The 16,784-nt window shown below is 46.0% G+C and overlaps 1 protein-coding gene across 1 annotated transcript in view; it reads left to right on the plus strand.

Annotated features, from left to right (window-relative positions):
* Nucleotides 1–16,784, plus strand: part of DNM1 (dynamin 1) — a gene marked incomplete at its 5' end in the record, with an annotated part of 43,750 nt that overhangs the window by 25,357 nt on the left and 1,609 nt on the right. Inside the window, 6 exon segments of the mRNA XM_008941708.1 lie at nucleotides 4,493–4,602; nucleotides 5,255–5,366; nucleotides 6,590–6,601; nucleotides 7,840–8,010; nucleotides 8,189–8,430; nucleotides 8,835–9,053. Coding sequence (XP_008939956.1) covers nucleotides 4,493–4,602; nucleotides 5,255–5,366; nucleotides 6,590–6,601; nucleotides 7,840–8,010; nucleotides 8,189–8,430; nucleotides 8,835–9,053 — 866 coding nt within the window.

Raw genomic sequence — 16,784 nt, forward strand, 5'->3', positions numbered from 1 at the left:
TAGCGATTCCAGATGTTCGCCCTCCGTGCCGCCTGCTCCTTCTCTCCTCGGTGCTGCAGGGATAAAGAGGCCTTTATGTGCACCACACATCTCCCTTCCAGGCTCCCGTTCCCTTGAGTGCCTGCTGGTGGAGAGTTAAGATTTGTGGCTGAAAATATGAACGCTTAGAACTCCCACTTTGGCTCTAACCATGCGCCGGGGAGGGTAACCGGCCCGCTCCCTTCTCCGGAGGTGGGCAACGCTTTGTGTGTGTTGCACTCTACCTCATCAAAGCAAGTAAATACTGGGGGATGGTTCACCCTTGCCCTGGCACAGGGACAGGCCTAGGAAAAGAAGTGCCTGCTTGTCCTTCACAAAGGCTGGAGGGCATTGCTGTGGCCTTAGAGAGGTCATGACAGTGGAGTTTGGGCACTGTAGGCTCTCTGAAGCTACCCAGTTACTGCTTGTGCTTTCTCATGTGCTCTTTCACAGCTTCTTAAGGTTGCATTTGGTTGCATGTTTATATCTGCACATTATTTCAGTTGAATATAAATAAAAGTGTAAAAAAAAAAAAGTAAATAAGTCTTTCCTTCTGTGCAGGTGAGTTGATTACCATTGCTGTGCTTACTAAGCCAACAGTAACGGTTGTGATTAATCACATAAGTCCAGGCCTAGTGTCTACGGAGCTTTTGAGCTAAATCAGCTTAAAATCTTAGGGTGTGTTGTTTAAGTTAAACAAATGCAGCTTTCTGAAGTAAACAAGCCATTACAGCTGCTTTGTGGCTTGGAGCAGTGATCAGTGTCCAGTAAATTATGCTCCGAGGGCAAAAGTTAAGTGATACAGGTGGGCTGTGTTTTGGGAAGGTGGTCTCAAGATGCACATGTGCTGTGGGATGACTAGGGCTTCTGGGAAGAATCAGTGCTCAGAACTTTAGCTCTCCTAATGTGCGTGTTCTCTGCAAAGACAAGAAGCACCAAGGAGCTCTCTTGGTTGGGGGTGGTGGTGGTTCAACTTAAAATGCTCAGCTGACTTGCTTTCAAATGTTTTCCAGAGACTTCTTCATAATAATCTTTTAGTGTGCCTGTATCCTTGCAGTGTGTTTGTTATCAGTTATGGTGTTAATGTTTTTAAGTGGAGTTTTATTACAGGAGTTCCCAAAATACCATGTGTGTGTTTAACACAAATGATTTGACTGAAGTTCCAGTCATCTCTGGGGCAGGTTTGTTTGCCCACAGTGCTTTACATCTTACAAGGAGAGGAGATTAAAAGGTTTAAGCAAGATGAATTTCTCCTAATTTTCCATGCCCACAAATTAAAACAATGGCAATGCTTTCTCCCACATCCACAGACTCCTGTCTTTCTGCAAAGGTGGTGCTTGTCATAACAGCCACAGGGAAACCTTTAATTAGTTTATTTGTGCTCTAAATGCAAACGGAGACCTAATAATTCTGTCAATTACTTTCTTGTACCACGAGTACCAATTTCCAACCTTAGGGGAGCCCACACATGCATCTGTCAGCTTCATTTCACATGTTTCCATGAGTAGGAAAATTTAACTTGCTGTAGAGGCAGTCCAGTTGAATGGAGGAAATTCTTTGAATCAGGCTGGCTTGCTGCCTGCTGAATTTTGTAAACTTCTTATAGGTTATGACCTACAGGATAGCAACAAATAATTCAGATGACAGTGCAAACCATTGCTGTCTCTGGCCAAAACCAATCTCTAGATTTTGGCCACCGTTAAGGAGGTGTGTAGCTGCAATAAAGATATTACATCATCTGGCTGCAACTGCAGCACTCCTTTTTTTCTTCCATCTATTGTGCTTCACACCCCACAGCTGGAATGGCTCGTGGATCCTGGTCTCCTTCCTGGCCACATGTATTTTCTTTGGTAGATGCAAAGTACAGAGCCATATGGCTGTATCTGCATGATGTTGGGGGTGGGGAGTAATCCTCTGGTACTTATCCTGCTTGGGCAAGTAGCTTGCATTCCTCTTTTTCTGAAGTTCCCCTTGCAAGTGGTGTGACTCCCATTGGGAGCAGCAGCTCTGATTAGGGGTAGCTAGTCCTGTGCCTACAACATTCCATGGCCAACACTGAGCATCCACGTCCTGTTTTGTACAGCCAGCCTGAATCCTTCTGCCACTTTGCTACCTCTCCTTGGCCTCACAGCTCTACAGATTAATTCTCAGCCAACATGCATGTTTTACATAACATACACCCTGGTGCTGAGAGAATTTTGCCTATTTTTTTTTCTTATAGGTGAGGGGAGATATCTTATGAGCAACATAAACTTCTTGGGATCAGGCTGAAGGCTTTGAATATAGTATTTCACAAACTGCTTTCCCATTCTGTGTTAGCTCTTCCCTCTTCTCCCCCCATCCTCCAAGTCTGGAAGGCTAGAGAGAGGAGACCTTTTCCCCTCTTGGCCAGGATGCTGTTCAGCCATAGCACATGCTGCCAGATTGCTAACATATGGGCAGAGGGCTCAGCCAAAGTTTTAAGAGGCTCAGCCCTTGGCAGCTCGTTCCACACTTTCCTGTCTCTACATTCAGGAAATGAAGTCAGAGCGTTGATATAAACCAGGCTGGGTTGAAAACTGAGAAGCTGGAAAGGCTGAAGTGGGGGGCTGGGAGGGGGGAGGAAAAAACGGAGGGCGGCCGGGGCTCGGCGCAGTGCGCATTGCGGGCTTGGGATTTTCTTCCCCTGTGCCACTGTTCTCCATTGGATTGTTCTTGCTGCCTCAGAGTCAGAGGACTGATATTTTATGCTGGCAGACAGATACACACGTCCTTCCTCTGGTGTATGGAAAGATCAGCGTGCAGGAGTAGTATTGTTTTAATCATGCAGCAGCATTTGTGCGAGAGCTCGGAAGAGGTGAAAGTCAAAGCTCTGGCAAAGACCATGTCTTTCCATAGCTGGGACATGGGATTCCCTTACCTCTGGACTTTTTCCTGAAGGATGACTCCATTGCTAAATTTCTATGGAGTGATGTGGTTCTAATGCAGAATGATTTTTCTCAGACAGCTGTAAAATGTAACTTTTTTTTTTACTAGCCCTGTGACTCTGTGGGGTGGATGCAGTGAGTTCCAGTTGAGTGAGACTGCAGTGGGGATGGTCTGTCTGCTCAGGGACTTAGCAGTTCATGTACTTCACTTCTAGGTCACCAGTTCAACCTAAACCATAGTGAAAGAAAGCTGGAAGCTGTTTGTGGCTTATAGAACCTGAAGTGGTCTGTGAGGCTTTGAGACCAGAACCTGGCTGACAGATGTCTCATCACAAAAATGCTCGCCCACCTATAATCTAGACTGCTTGACAATATTAACAATTCCAGGGAAATTTACTTGGAAGGTCTCTCCTACTTTCATCTTTGAGAAAGAATGGAGAGTTTGGCTGCTACCCAAGTGATCTCTTCTATTTTCTAGGTGTTGGCTCCTGGGATATTCTTGTTGCATATATTTTGTAATGGACTGGTAGTTTGATCTTTGGGGTATGTATGAACTGTAGTGTCTGGTATCCTTAGCAAACTCAAGTCAATTTAACTGAAACTTCAGATGATGTTAGGCTGGATTTGCCATCCTCGGGGTGTTTGAGTCCAGCAGCTTTGTCATTCTCCTCTGCTGTTCTGCCCTGCCCCTCTTTTCTAGCTAGCTCTTCAGGATCCCTGCTCATCGGCCATCTCTGTTTTCCATTCTTATTTCCCCTGAGAGCAGTCATGTTTCATTGTTTCCAGCTAGGAGAGGTCTACACGCACAAGATGCTCACAAGAGGACAGACACACATACATGCTTGTACACAAAAGTATGCTCTGGTTCTTTCACTCTTGGATAGCTGTGTTCTGCCTTTTAGAGACCAGTGTGATGGCTCCCTCTCTTGTTATGTTGGGGTATAATACCCAGCTGGAACAGGATGTTCCAAATGGGGACCTTAAACCAAACTCACTTCTGTTAATTTGTTGTCAATCCAGATTTGAGACTAAGCAGGAAGAATAATTTTTGACTTGGAATGTAAATGTAAACATTCTGATCAAGGTTCTTTGCTAAAAGATGTTACCTAGGGTCAAAAATGTTGAGCTTGGTCTGGATGCCTTGTTCTGTGTTTGTCTGGAGACAGCTCACAGGAACCAGACTGGCAGCCTTTGCCACATTAATGCTGAGAGACCTTTCCTAGGCAGACCTGCTTTGGGTGTCAAGTGTTGGTGAGGGTCATGGTGTTGATCATCCCCTTGCTAGGAACCTGGATGTGGACTACAGCTGGAGGAACTGGGACAGTGCCATGCTGCTGCCTGCTCCTGGAGCAGTTGGTGGGGCAGGGCCACATTACAAAAGCAATTGGGAAGGACAAACTGTTGTTTCTAGAGATCCTTTTTTCTCACAGACTTCAGAGACCAGAGGCCTGGATTGAGAATACCTCCCTGGTGATATGGGGGCTGCATTGCTGACAAGCTCCTCTGTGCTTGGCGGAGTAGAGGCTTTGTTGGAGCAGAGAGTGACTTGTTACTGATCCCCTTTGCAGGAAAAGGAGAAGAAGTATATGTTACCAGTGGATAACCTGAAACTGCGAGACGTTGAGAAAGGATTCATGTCCAGCAAGCACATCTTTGCTCTTTTCAACACTGAACAGAGGTATGCTCACATCAAAACACACTGAGCTGTTGGAGCTAGGGACAAGCTTTATGTAATACTAGATGGGAGAGAGTAAAGATGAGGGTGTTGGGACAGCTGTCCAGGAAAGATGTACATCTCCAAGAAGGTGGGAGACTTTTAAAAAGAAGTCTGTCTTCATTCCTTCTGGTCTTTCAGATATGTCCCATTTTCTTTCTTTACCAGTGCATAGTCTGCAGTGTGACCTTAGTCATCAGCTTTTTGGTGTAGTTACCTGGGCCTGGCTGTGGCTGGAGTACATAGTTAAAATCAGTGTTCTCTGTGAGTGAATAGGGAAGGCTATAGGAGATTGCTGGACTTCTCCAGGCAAGTGAGTCCCCTGTGAGCAGAATTGAAAAGAGAATTGTTCAGGCTCTGTTGAAATCTGAGCTTTTAGGGCAAGGCTAGAGGCTTGGGTTAGAGGACACCCAACTGATTTGGGGGCAATCAAACTTGCTCATGAAAATGTAATCCTTTTCCCCTCTGTGGGGTCATCATGAGGATACTAGCAAAGGGCTGAGTATGTCTGCCTTAAAATGATAGGAAGAGTCCCTGGTCACTGATGTCTTTGTCAAATATGGACAAATCTCTGTTTTGCGATAGAGAAAACTAAAATGCTTGTTTTCAATTTCAGGAATGTTTACAAGGACTACCGGCAGCTGGAGCTGGCCTGTGAGACCCAGGAGGAGGTGGATAGCTGGAAGGCTTCCTTCCTTCGAGCAGGAGTCTACCCAGAGCGTGTTGGGGTAAGCTGTGGCTGCCACAATGGGACAAGGAACACAGCATCTGTCTTAAGAGGGATAGCTACATTCTCTTATGTTAAAAATAAGTCTGGGGGTTTTGTCTCTTTCCTGAGCTGAGGAGAGTTTGGAACAAAAAAAATATATCTTTGGTATGTTCTGGTGCTTCCTTTAAGGAATGTTGGTATAAAGTAATTGGCAGCTTCAAAGGGGAGATTAAGCAGGCAAAGACTACCTTGATAAACCCTTCTAGCTTTCTGTGTTTATGGACATTAAATTCCCAATATAAGAGGCACAGTTAACTGCCTGACTGCTCGCTGGTATGTGTCTGCTGAGCAGAGGCACCATTCCTTTTCAGTAACACTGTGCAGCCTTGTTAGGAGCTTCCTGGCTGAGTAGTAGTTGTTCTCCTTTTCCTTCCCCCAACCAATTAGGAAGGGATCTTCTTGGATTTTTTCTTTTGCTTGGTAGACACCTTAATATGCTACTTTAGCGAGGCCTCTTATCTTTTCCCTTAACCTTGTCCCACAACACTTGCTGTCAGCATTAAGCTCTGCTGTAAAAGACTGTGCTAGAGAATTGTTGTATATGTTCCTGTTCAAAGCCTTCCTGTTCTCCTCCAAGAGGAAGCTGCTATAAATAGTTTTTCCATTAGAAAAGTGATAATCGCTTATCTGTTTGTGTTTGTTGTTTCTAATAGACTTCTTGCACTTATCTTTCCTGTTCCACTGGATGATTGTGGGTTTTGCCATAAAGCATTTCTGATGTGGTACTAAAAAAAGAGGATTAGGGACTCGACCTTAACAGTGGCAGGACTTCAAATTGGCTTTGGACTAGTCTGGTCCTCTTAAACACATTCTGGTGAAGGACATGTGCCACCTATTGGTGTGTGGTTTGGCAAAGGAACACTGGCTGCTAGGCTGACTCTCAAAACCCTGTGTAACCAATAACACGAAGCTGTTGGAGGAAAGAAAATTGCCCTTTGTTGCTGACAATGCCATTTCCTTTGCAGAGCATCCCATTTTTATTTTCAGTTTAGCTAAACAATTCACTTGTTCCTTTTCCAGGATAATCTGAGTATTTCTGTATTTTTAGTGGGATTGGTCTTTTGCTTGTTCAGTGCTATTATGGAATCTTCTCCAAATTCTGAGACCAACTAAAAGTCTTCTTTTATTTTTTGTCCCTTTTTGTTTTAATTTTTTCCACATATGCTCAAACTGGCCTGCCAGGACAAGGACAAAGTAAGTCTGACCCTTCTGCCTGTGTTGCCCCTTGGGGCTCTCACTGGATAGTCCTCTCTTGTTTTTACCTTTTGTCACAGTTTCCTGAGAAGCATTTGCTTCTTCTCCCTCTTTGTACCTTCTGTTGGATTGCTGCTCTTTGTTTCTGTTCTTGGTTGGAGTTTTCCTTTTTTCTTTTTATTTCTCCCTTTTTGTATGACTTCTGAATCTTGGTGCAAACTTATTTTTGGTTTTTTTGAACCTCTTTTTTTTTTTTTTTAAGTTGTCCTGTTTGACGTCCATTTCCCTTGCTTTGTTTCCCACTGAGACTTTGTATTTCTTCATTATGTAAGATCTGTGCAGGAAAAGCTCAAATGAACAGAAGAATTTGCCCTTTCTCATATATTCTCTTCTCGAAAACAAAAGATAAGCAATTTCCTACACTGCTGTAAATCCTTCAGACTGGGATGGTTTAACAGAAAGATTCTTTATAAAATCAAGGGTTTTTTTAAATAAGCATTGAGAAAGACAATAGTCTGTCATGCTTTGCTGCTTTGAAATTGATCCCAAATGGATGAACCTTGGTGACTGCTTGCTGTCAAACAGCCCAGTCCAGGTTTTACCTTACAGAAAGCTAAACATAATGCATTTCAGACAGACAGGAAGAGATTCATCTGCTTGATGTGAAAGAAAATATAATTATGACTTAGGGTGCAGGATTTGCAGATCAGGAAGGTTTTTCTAAGTTATTCCATCTACTTGTGGTCTGATTGAAGTGAGCAGTTATTTCACCTCCCTCTATCTGTTTTCTCTTGCATGATGAGTATAAAGATAGTGTGTCAGAGAGCCTGTAAGACTTAATTTATGGTGAGTGATGCTCAGGTCTAAACTGAATCCAAGAATGGAAAACCCAGCTCAGATGAAGAACCTTTCAGCAGTCTATAAAAGTTGAAAAATAAAAATAGAGCTTTGAGTATGACCTGTGAATGTTAGTCAGGAGTCCCCATTGCCTTTCACCTTTGTGTAATAACTTCTGCTAAGAGAACAGCTTTATTGTTAAAGCTCCTCGCATCTGAGCTGGAGAAGTCTGTACAAGCTGAGCTGTGAATTGACACTTACAGCTCAAAATGTAAGTTTAAATAAGTTTTATTTATTGCATGCGCTTCCTTTTTGTTCCCTTCTTTTCTTCTCTTAGTGCTCTCATGAAAAACTAATTTTGTGTTACATGTGAAGAACCAATCTGTTCCTTTTCTCTGCAGGCCAGCGAAGCAGAGGAGAATGGATCAGACAGTTTCATGCACTCCATGGACCCTCAGCTGGAGAGACAAGTGGAAACGATCAGGAACCTGGTGGATTCCTACATGGCAATTGTCAACAAAACCATCAGAGACCTCATGCCGAAGACAATCATGCACCTCATGATAAACAATGTACTTATCACACTGTGGTCAGTGGAGGTGGGGAGAGACAGACAAGGGGAAGAATAGGGAGGGAGGGAAAGAATGAAGAAAAACTGAAGACAGCTTGGAAGGGGTAAGAGATGGGGACAGAACAGAGTATCTTGGGCAAGACAGTGGAAACCTGTTTCCTGTTTGTGCTGGTTTACAGACCAAGGACTTCATCCATTCGGAGCTGCTGGCGAACCTGTACTCCTGTGGTGACCAGAACACGCTGATGGAGGAGTCAGTGGAGCAGGCCCAGCGGCGGGATGAGATGCTGCGCATGTACCACGCCCTGAAGGAGGCCCTCAACATCATTGGGGACATCAACACCAGCACCATCAGCACCCCCATGCCCCCACCGGTGGACGACTCTTGGCTGCAGGTGCAGAGCGTACCATCTGGACGCAGGTACCAGAGGCTCAGGGGGAGAGCCCCACAGACCTGCCTGATGCCTCTTTAGTGGCTAGCTGGGGCCTCCTACTGAGACAGGGAGACCTCCTCTTCCCCTCTTCTCCATGTGGATGAAGAGTTCTGAGTGTTTCTCTTGGGAGGCTCCTAGGCCTTGAAAGCTACGTGGGCCTGCTACATCTTTACAGAGGATGCAGAAGCTTCTGAAACCATTGGGTTAGATGTGGCCTGCAGTAGCTTTGAAGGCAACCTGAAGCCTCATGTGGCCCTTGAAAGACAAAGGGTGGTGTGTAAAGTGACGTGAAACTAGAGGAGGACCACTGAAGGCAGCGTACGGGGACCTGCTGGTGATGCAGAGGGATGCCAGGGCTGTTGTTGCAGTTGAGTTTCTCTTTGTTTGCCAGGTCTCCCACGTCCAGCCCCACGCCGCAGAGGAGAGCTCCCGCTGTTCCACCCGCCAGACCTGGGTCTCGAGGCCCAGCTCCTGGGCCACCTCCTGCTGGTGGGTCCACGCTGGGTGGTGCCCCCCCTGTGCCCTCCAGGCCAGGTGCCTCTCCTGATCCCTTTGGGCCCCCACCTCAGGTTCCTTCTCGGCCTAATCGTGCTCCTCCTGGTGTTCCCAGGTAAGTCCTGACATACTGCTCCACACAGGTGGGATATGTCTAATTCTTGGGTTAGTAGCCTTGACAGAACTTAGCCTGCCTGGGCCATAGGAGGAGAGTGGAGTGCATGGTGTAGGTACAGTCTTTGGCTATTTGAATTGGGTCCATAGGCAGGAGCATCATTGTCCACTGAGATTCATTGTACAGATGAGGCAATGTCAGGGCAGCTCTCAGGAACAGAGGGGTGACCTCTGCTCTTCACAGATCTCTGTGCAAAGCTCAGGGGAGGAGGAACATGTACCCCAGGGCTTTGTTAAAACAATCAGGCCAATGCCTCTGCTCACGAGGAAGAGGTGGTCACCAGAAAAATCACAGGGCTGGAGTGACAGTACACCTTTCAAGGCAGTTCCTGTCTGCATAGGGCTCCCCAAAATCTGAAGTTGCCCCTTTTCTCCTGGCCCAGAGTTTGTCAAGATAAGTTGGAGGAAGTTTAAGCTGTTCAGATGCTTTTTGGCTAGGAGAATATTGCAATATCACTGGCAGGGAAATGGATTTTTTTTTTTTTAAGGCATTTTTTGTCAAGATGAGTTGGAGAAAGTTCATCTAAGCTGTTCAGATGCTTTTTGGCTAGGAGAATATTGCAATATCACTGGCAGGGAAATGGATTTTTTTTTTTTTAAGGCATTTTTGTTGTTTCTGTAATCAACTTGAACATTTTCCAGTCTAGGGGTTTCAAATCACACGGCTTTGCTTTTCCATTAGGAAACTTAATTCCTTTCCTGTTCAGTCACTTCAAACACACTTCAACGTAGTAATAAGGGATTATCCTCTGTGCAGCTAAGCATGTGTTCCTGAATAGGACTTAGGAGACAGTGTGGAACCAGGAATGCTTTTATGTTGGGTACTTGGTCTCCATGTGAGGAAGGGAAGGTGACTGCAGTGTAAAGAACAGCCATAACCAGGAAGTCCCCTGGTCTTATGGAAGACATGCCAGAGAGAACACTTCCCTCATGGAAAATATCTCCCCTCCAGTGGATGCTGGTGGCACATGTCTGAAGCTTTGCCACTTTTTGTGAAAACACCCAGACAGTCAATGGGTGGTGATGTTATATGGCAGATAGATGGTTCCTTCTGTGAGAGTGCCCCAGCTCACACTTGGTGCTGCCAGTTTGGAGGGGAAGTGTTCTCTGCCAGGCTGTATCCACCCTGGAGGTGGATGACTCCAAAGAGATTACAGACCAGTCTGGTGTGTGCAAATGGTTTTACTTTCTTGGTGCCTCTGCCCCAGTCTTCCCTATGCACCTTGATGCAGCTCCCACTGTAACTTGTCCACACATGCTTCAGTGTTGCCCCAGGGACTGCAGTCCTGCTGGTGGTGCCTCCAGATGTCAGCATGCTTCTGCTGTGTATTTTGACTCTTGCTTCTTGTGACCCTGCTTTTCCATATACTGTTACTTTGTGGTTTTGTTTTTAGTATAGTTATGCTTCTTTCCGTCTCCATCTTTCTTCATTCACTCAGTTTCATTTCTTCACTCATGAAAAATATTCTATATACCTGATCGTTGTGATAGGATTTTCCAGAAGGGCTAAAATGAATTGGCTTTTTTTGAAGAAGCCTGTCATAGCCTAACTTAATGGCTTTTCTGCATTTTGCATGAGGGAGAAGGGTTTAGGGGAAGGCAGGGAACAGCACTGGAGCAAGGAAAGTGTTTCATGCATACCTGAGCAATCCCTTGCTTTAGAAGGAGAGATGGTAGGTTGGATTGCATGCTAGCGACTGCCCTGATCTGGAGTTGAGGATGTAATACCAGAAGCTGTGAAGTGATGCTCATTCTCTGATCCCCCTCTCTGATTCTTCCAGTTGTTCATAGACTCCTCTGGATCCTGACACCAGCTTGTCATTTGAGTTCACTGATGAATGGAGAATTTCCAATGACAAGGGACTCTTTCTCTTCCTCTCCTGTATATAGAATAAGAATGTTCCCTGCTAGCACTTGGACTCGGGTCCTTCTGCCATGGGTGAACGGATGCCATCTCCATTGTTGCTTTTTTTAATACTCATCTTTTCCCTCGCTAACTGGGCTACATATTGTGTGTGTGAGAGGAGCAAAGCTATTCTATATGGTATGAGTGGGCTCTGCTGGGGAGTTGGTGTTCTGTAGTGAACTGGAAGTGTGTGGTAGTGGCTAGATGTGCTTTGTGTGTGTATGCCCACTGGTGCCTGTGTAGAATTTTGACAGTTTTTGTGCCTTGAGTTTGTGTGAGCATCTGATTTTATGAATGATGAACTTAGACAAGTGTCACCCTACTTCCTTCTCATGAACATAACTGTGTAGACACATGCTTTCATGTGTAAACACCACATGGTCCATTTTTTTGCACAGAAAGATTTTCCTGCATATGGTTAAAGAAACTTAAGGCAAGACTTGCCATCCTGCCTCTGTACTTAGCATTTATTCAGTCTACTGTGGAAGTCCACATTGCCAAATACATGCCTATGGGAGCTGAAAGCTAACAATCTAAGGTCCTACCTTTGTGTGATGGACTGCATTTGGACTCTGTGCCTATTGGAGCTATGTGGGAGGATTTGCTCTGAGAGAGAAAACTGAAGATACTCCTCCAGTTATTTAGGCTTTTCGGTTTAAAATAGTTTGACAGAAAGTGTAGGTGAAAGGGCTTAGGCAGTCTTGAAGAAGGTTTAAGTGAGAATGACTTAACCACTGGAAAAGTCTGTAGAAGTCATTAATGGGTTCTCCCTTCTTTGGTACATTTAAGGAAAAAGATGCAAGTGATCAGCATCACTGTAAGCATAACTTGACTTTGACATGGATTGTTCAGGAGGTCAGGGAAGCTGATCTCATGAGTTGTGACTGTCAAAACACAAGCCTTTCCCTTTCTACACAATGCTCAGGACTGCATGTTATTTCCCTCTTCCCTGAGCTGTTTGTCTCAAGTCTAGTGTTTAAAACAGTCAGAAGACAAGAACTGAGACAAGCTTGATACTTGTGCTGAGACCTAGGTCAGCACAGCTGGCTGAGCAGGTATGAACATCAGCCTGCATGGGAGTGGACTTGGATGAGTGAGCAGCAGCTGGTAGGTGTGTGGAGAGATGGCTGGCTTTTGACACAGCCCTGTGCACAGCAGGGTTCTGGATGGGTGCAGAGGTGAGGCTGTGGTCGTGTGTGAGGTCCTGAGAGGGGGAGTGCAGCCCTGCCCAGCACTGCCCACTCGTGCCGTGCTCTGGAGGGGGCTGTGTGAGTGTGTCTGCAGGCGTGTGTCTCTGCTCCACCCTCCTGACAGTCTGTGTGGCTGCTGCCTTGAACTGTCTGAACTGCCATGTTGATTTCATGTTGTCTTTCAGAATCACTATCAGTGACCCCTGAGGACTGGCAGCCACGGTACGTTCTGCACTCTTCTGCAATGCATGAGTCATTGTGTCCCCATCCTCCATGACTTCACTCTGCAGCTCACCTCTGCTGCCTAGTTCTTGTGTTAGTAACAGAGTCCCTTGTCCAAGGAACCACCTCTGCCAGGATCTCATAAAGGGAGGAGTCTTGAACAGAAAGCTTTTCTGATCAGAGAGAGAGCAGCTGCTTGAGCTGTGGGAGCTGGTACAGCCTCAGTACCTGACTTAAGACCCCTGGAGGACCCTTTCTCTGCCTCTAGACAGAGGTGGGATGGAGGAATGAGCTCTGTCAACAAGGTCTAACTTGTGTGTGTCTTTCATTTGGCTTATATCCACACTGACTGGGAGATCAGCTGAATGAACTCTGCTTTGATTTGGTTTGTCAGCTCTGTTAGGATCAAGACAGAGACATGGGGAGTTGTTAGTTCAGACTCCTCTTCTTATATTCTAATGTCTGGCTGGAGAAGTGTTCCCATCCTCAGTGTCCCTAGTGCTCATGGAAGGCAGGAGGAGTTTGGGTGATTAATACCAGGACTTCCATGTCTGAGTGCAGGGTAGCTCTGACACTGAATGTTCCCTCTTAACCTTGTGTCCTGTCATCACAATTAGAAGCCAGCTCCCTTTGCTTGTTCTCCACTTGACCCTTTACCTTGTAGGTTACTCTTCTGCTTCTATTCAAACTGCCTTCTCCCCTTTGCTTTCAGCCTCTGTGAGAGGAAGGATTTAGTGATTGGTATCCCCCCTCTGCCCTGAGCTTCTGCCTGTTTCCCTTTCCTAGTTCTCCCTGCATTTTCCAGTGTTGTAGTTGCTCAGTGATGTGGCAGGGTGCTGGGGCAGGCTCATGTGTACTGTGCTGGCCCAGCAGCTCTTCCTTGTCCTGTTAATGCTGGGAGCTGGGGTGTGAAGAGGCACATCCAGCAAATTCTCCCCAGTCATTTTCCTGGGAACCTCCACCCCTTATTGACAAAGGGGTAGAGAGGGCAGAAATGGGGCAAGGATGAGTTTTCTGGCCCCTTCTTCCTTTCCCTGTGGATGTTGTTTCTCAAAGTGAAAGGTCTGACAGGGAGGAGTGGAGCAGCAGCAGCTCCTGTAGGTTTCCTTGCTGCTGGTTGTAGCAGAGAGAAGTGGGGGCAGGGAGCATGCTGAAGTCCTGCCTTAATTGGCAGAGCAGAAATCCAAGGCCCTGTTCCCAGGCAGGAGGGTTCACAGGCAGCCCCCATCTTGCAGCTGCTGGTGTCTGTACTGCTGCATCTAACTGCAGTTAGAGCTGAGAGGTACCACATCACATCAGACCAATGCAGTGATTGTTCAGTGATTGACATCTTTGAGGATGTCATCTGCCAGCCCTCCTCACTGATGACATACTGCAGAGCTGTTGGAGCAGTCAGGAGTTTCCTCCAATACTGTCTGCTGCAGACAGCCCTGGCAGCCCTAGAAACATGCATCTTGTTGAACACCCTCAAGAAGGAGGCTTGCTGTTGTCTGTACCTCGTTCTGGGACTCGCTGTTATGGGGCATTCTGTTCTTAATCTGGCATAAAGAGCACCAAGGAAATAAAAATTAAAAAATAAAACACCAAAACCACAACCCCAAAAACCCCACCCCAAACCTTTTGCAGCCCAGGGGAATAAATGTGATGTTTCACCATTTATCTCTGTTAGATCTTTATCAGCAGAACTATTAGCCTGTTGATCCCTAGATGTGATTAGTTCTGTTCTAGTCTGGTTATAGCTTGAAAGCCTTGACTTCAAGGGATGTGACAGTCACTGTAACCAGTTTCCTTGGGTTCCTGCCAGGATTTAGGTCTGACTTCCCAGACACTAGAGACTGTCACAGGCTTCCCTGTGAGCAGAACATCATTCCTTCTTGTCCCCATAGAGGAAAGTGACTTTTGAATGATGTAAAAGGGCTTGACTAGCAGTGTAGTGAGACAGACTGAAGCAGCATTTCAGGGGTAGATGTTGCTTGAGAGATTTCTCTATCTCTTTTTGTGCTGGGAAACGGTTTTAAGCCTTCTGTAACCTTATCAGGCAGATTTTGCAGGTGTTTCCAGAAAACTTGAGCAGAGAGAGAAGCTGTAACATCAAAAAGTGACAGCCTTTCCCCTTAAAATGCTCTAAGTGCTGAGAGAAATAAGTGTCTCCAGAAATCAATCACAGTACATTACCAAAAAAGCAGCCCATCTACCTGCAGATTATTTGTGCTCCTTTCAGCCCTATTTATTCTGGTAGGGCCAGTGGCCTCTCTTGCTAGAACACATTACACAGTCCAGTGGCTTCAAGCATCCTGTTCATGTAAATCCACAGAGGCTGTTAGGACAACTTGTCCAAACTCCTGAAATGCAAAAAGTCCTTCAAGCTCCTCAAAAAATGCCTTCTACCACAGGTGACAGTGCAAGAGCCCCTCACTAAAGGCTGAGCTGAAGTTTTGTAAGGTTTTAACTGAAGTGCTGTTTCTGTTCCAGTGATGGTGTTAGTCATCAGATGGTTGATAACAGCTGCATTTACACCACAGTCACCTTTAGAGGTAATGCACAGATCCCATGTGTTGAGAAGCTCAGGGTCACAGATTCCCCAGCTGTAATATCTCATGGCAAATCTTGCTTCTGGGAGATAGTGTTATTTCAACATCCTTCCAAGGTGGCTGTAATTTCCAGCTTAGCTCACCCCCATCATTATCCACTGTACAGGAGCAGTAATTTGACTGGCAGGCTGACAATGGGGTCTTACAGTCCCCATTGACATTTTCAGTCAAGGAAATAACATTTGGAAATGTTTTACTGTCTGAAGCGTTTTTAATATATCATTTCCCAGGGCAAGGAACAAGTGGCTGTAATTGTTTTGAGACCTGGGGCTTAATAGATATGGAGCAATAAATTCTGCTGAGGTCTAATGATCAGGACTGTAGTTACACTGGTTCATTTGCTAAGATGAGGGAGCTTGCCTCAATTTACAGGAGTACAGCTCCTGTGGCACCAGCAGGATTAGAGCCTTGCAGTCAGTGCAAAACAAAACGTCTATAGCTCTGAAGACTGTGCTGGTGCAAATACCCTCCTCTGCCCCTCTTCCCTTCCTCCCCTCCATTCCTTCAGCCCCTCTGCTAGGGGAGGGCATTAATTTCCAGCAGTCAGTTGGTTCTCTGTAATCTAAATTATAGCTTGTTAGTGTGCAGATTGCTGAGGCATTAGTTCTGTGACACCTGATCCTGCGTGATCAGTGCAAGCGCTTCCTCTCTATTTGGTCTTTGTCCTGTTGGGTTTGCTCTTTGCATTTCAGGCAGTTTGGACAGTAAATCTACTCTGGCTTGGCACTGAACAATTTCATTATCATGACAGACCATTGTGATGCTGTTTGGGCTGCAGAGACTGCAGGGAGTGTGATTTAAAGGAAAAACAGATTGGACTCACTGACTCACCAAACACTATTTTTATTTGCAGACTTCTTAAAGCCTGTAGTCTGAGGCTGAAGTGATCTTTCAAGTAATGCGTTGAGAGAGGTGGCAGGGGTGTTGTCTTGTGTTTTCTGGGGATTTGTTTTTCCGTAGTCCCTTACAGGAAGGAGATCCTAGAACACTTAATCCACACAGAAGGCAAACACTTAAGTTGCTGCCCACTTACCTACCTCAAGCACCAGCAACAGATCTGAAACAGAACAGAGTAGCAATGGCCAAAGTTCCTTCTATTGAAGTAGAAGCTGCATTTGCTGTGCACAGAGCTAGAGAACTGAAGGCAGCAGGTTTGCCCCTAACATCAAAGATCAGTGTCATGTATAGGAACAGGGGATCTCAGGCTTGCTGCAGCCTCGAGGGCAGGGGAAGAAGGTGCTCCTCCAAACCAGCCAAGAACCATCGACAGCAGCATGTCTCAGAGGACCCCATCCATGCTGTGTGACTGTCATGTGCTTGATACAGGAGCTCACTGTTGTCCATGCTTCTCAACTCTCATTCCAGAGCCAGTGCACTCCCTGGCAATAACTCTCTGCACTTCCAAATTTCAGAGGGAAAGCCAATTGCCTGCTGGTGATCCACGCTGTGCAGAAGGGCCAGTGCGAGGCCGGGGGTAAACCTGCAGGTCTCCTTCCTGGGTAGTTTGTGCCTCGAGATTTTCTCTTGCTGGCTCAGGCGAGGTGGAGAAGCATGAGTGATTGTGACTGCGATTGCTGTGCTAACCACAGTGTGTGTTCTCTTGTTTTTGTTTTCTGCTTTTTCACAGCAGAAGGGGCCCCGCCTCACCTACTCGACCCACCATAATCCGACCGGCTGAACCGTCCCTCTTAGATTTATAACTCGAGGCTGTAGACAGCTGGCGACGAACGCCGTGCTGGCGGCTTCCCCATCCCCCCCTCCCT

This window comes from Merops nubicus, unplaced genomic scaffold (assembly GCF_000691845.1).
Source record: "Merops nubicus isolate BGI_N331 unplaced genomic scaffold, ASM69184v1 scaffold8636, whole genome shotgun sequence".
Classification (NCBI taxonomy): Eukaryota; Metazoa; Chordata; class Aves; order Coraciiformes; family Meropidae; genus Merops; species Merops nubicus.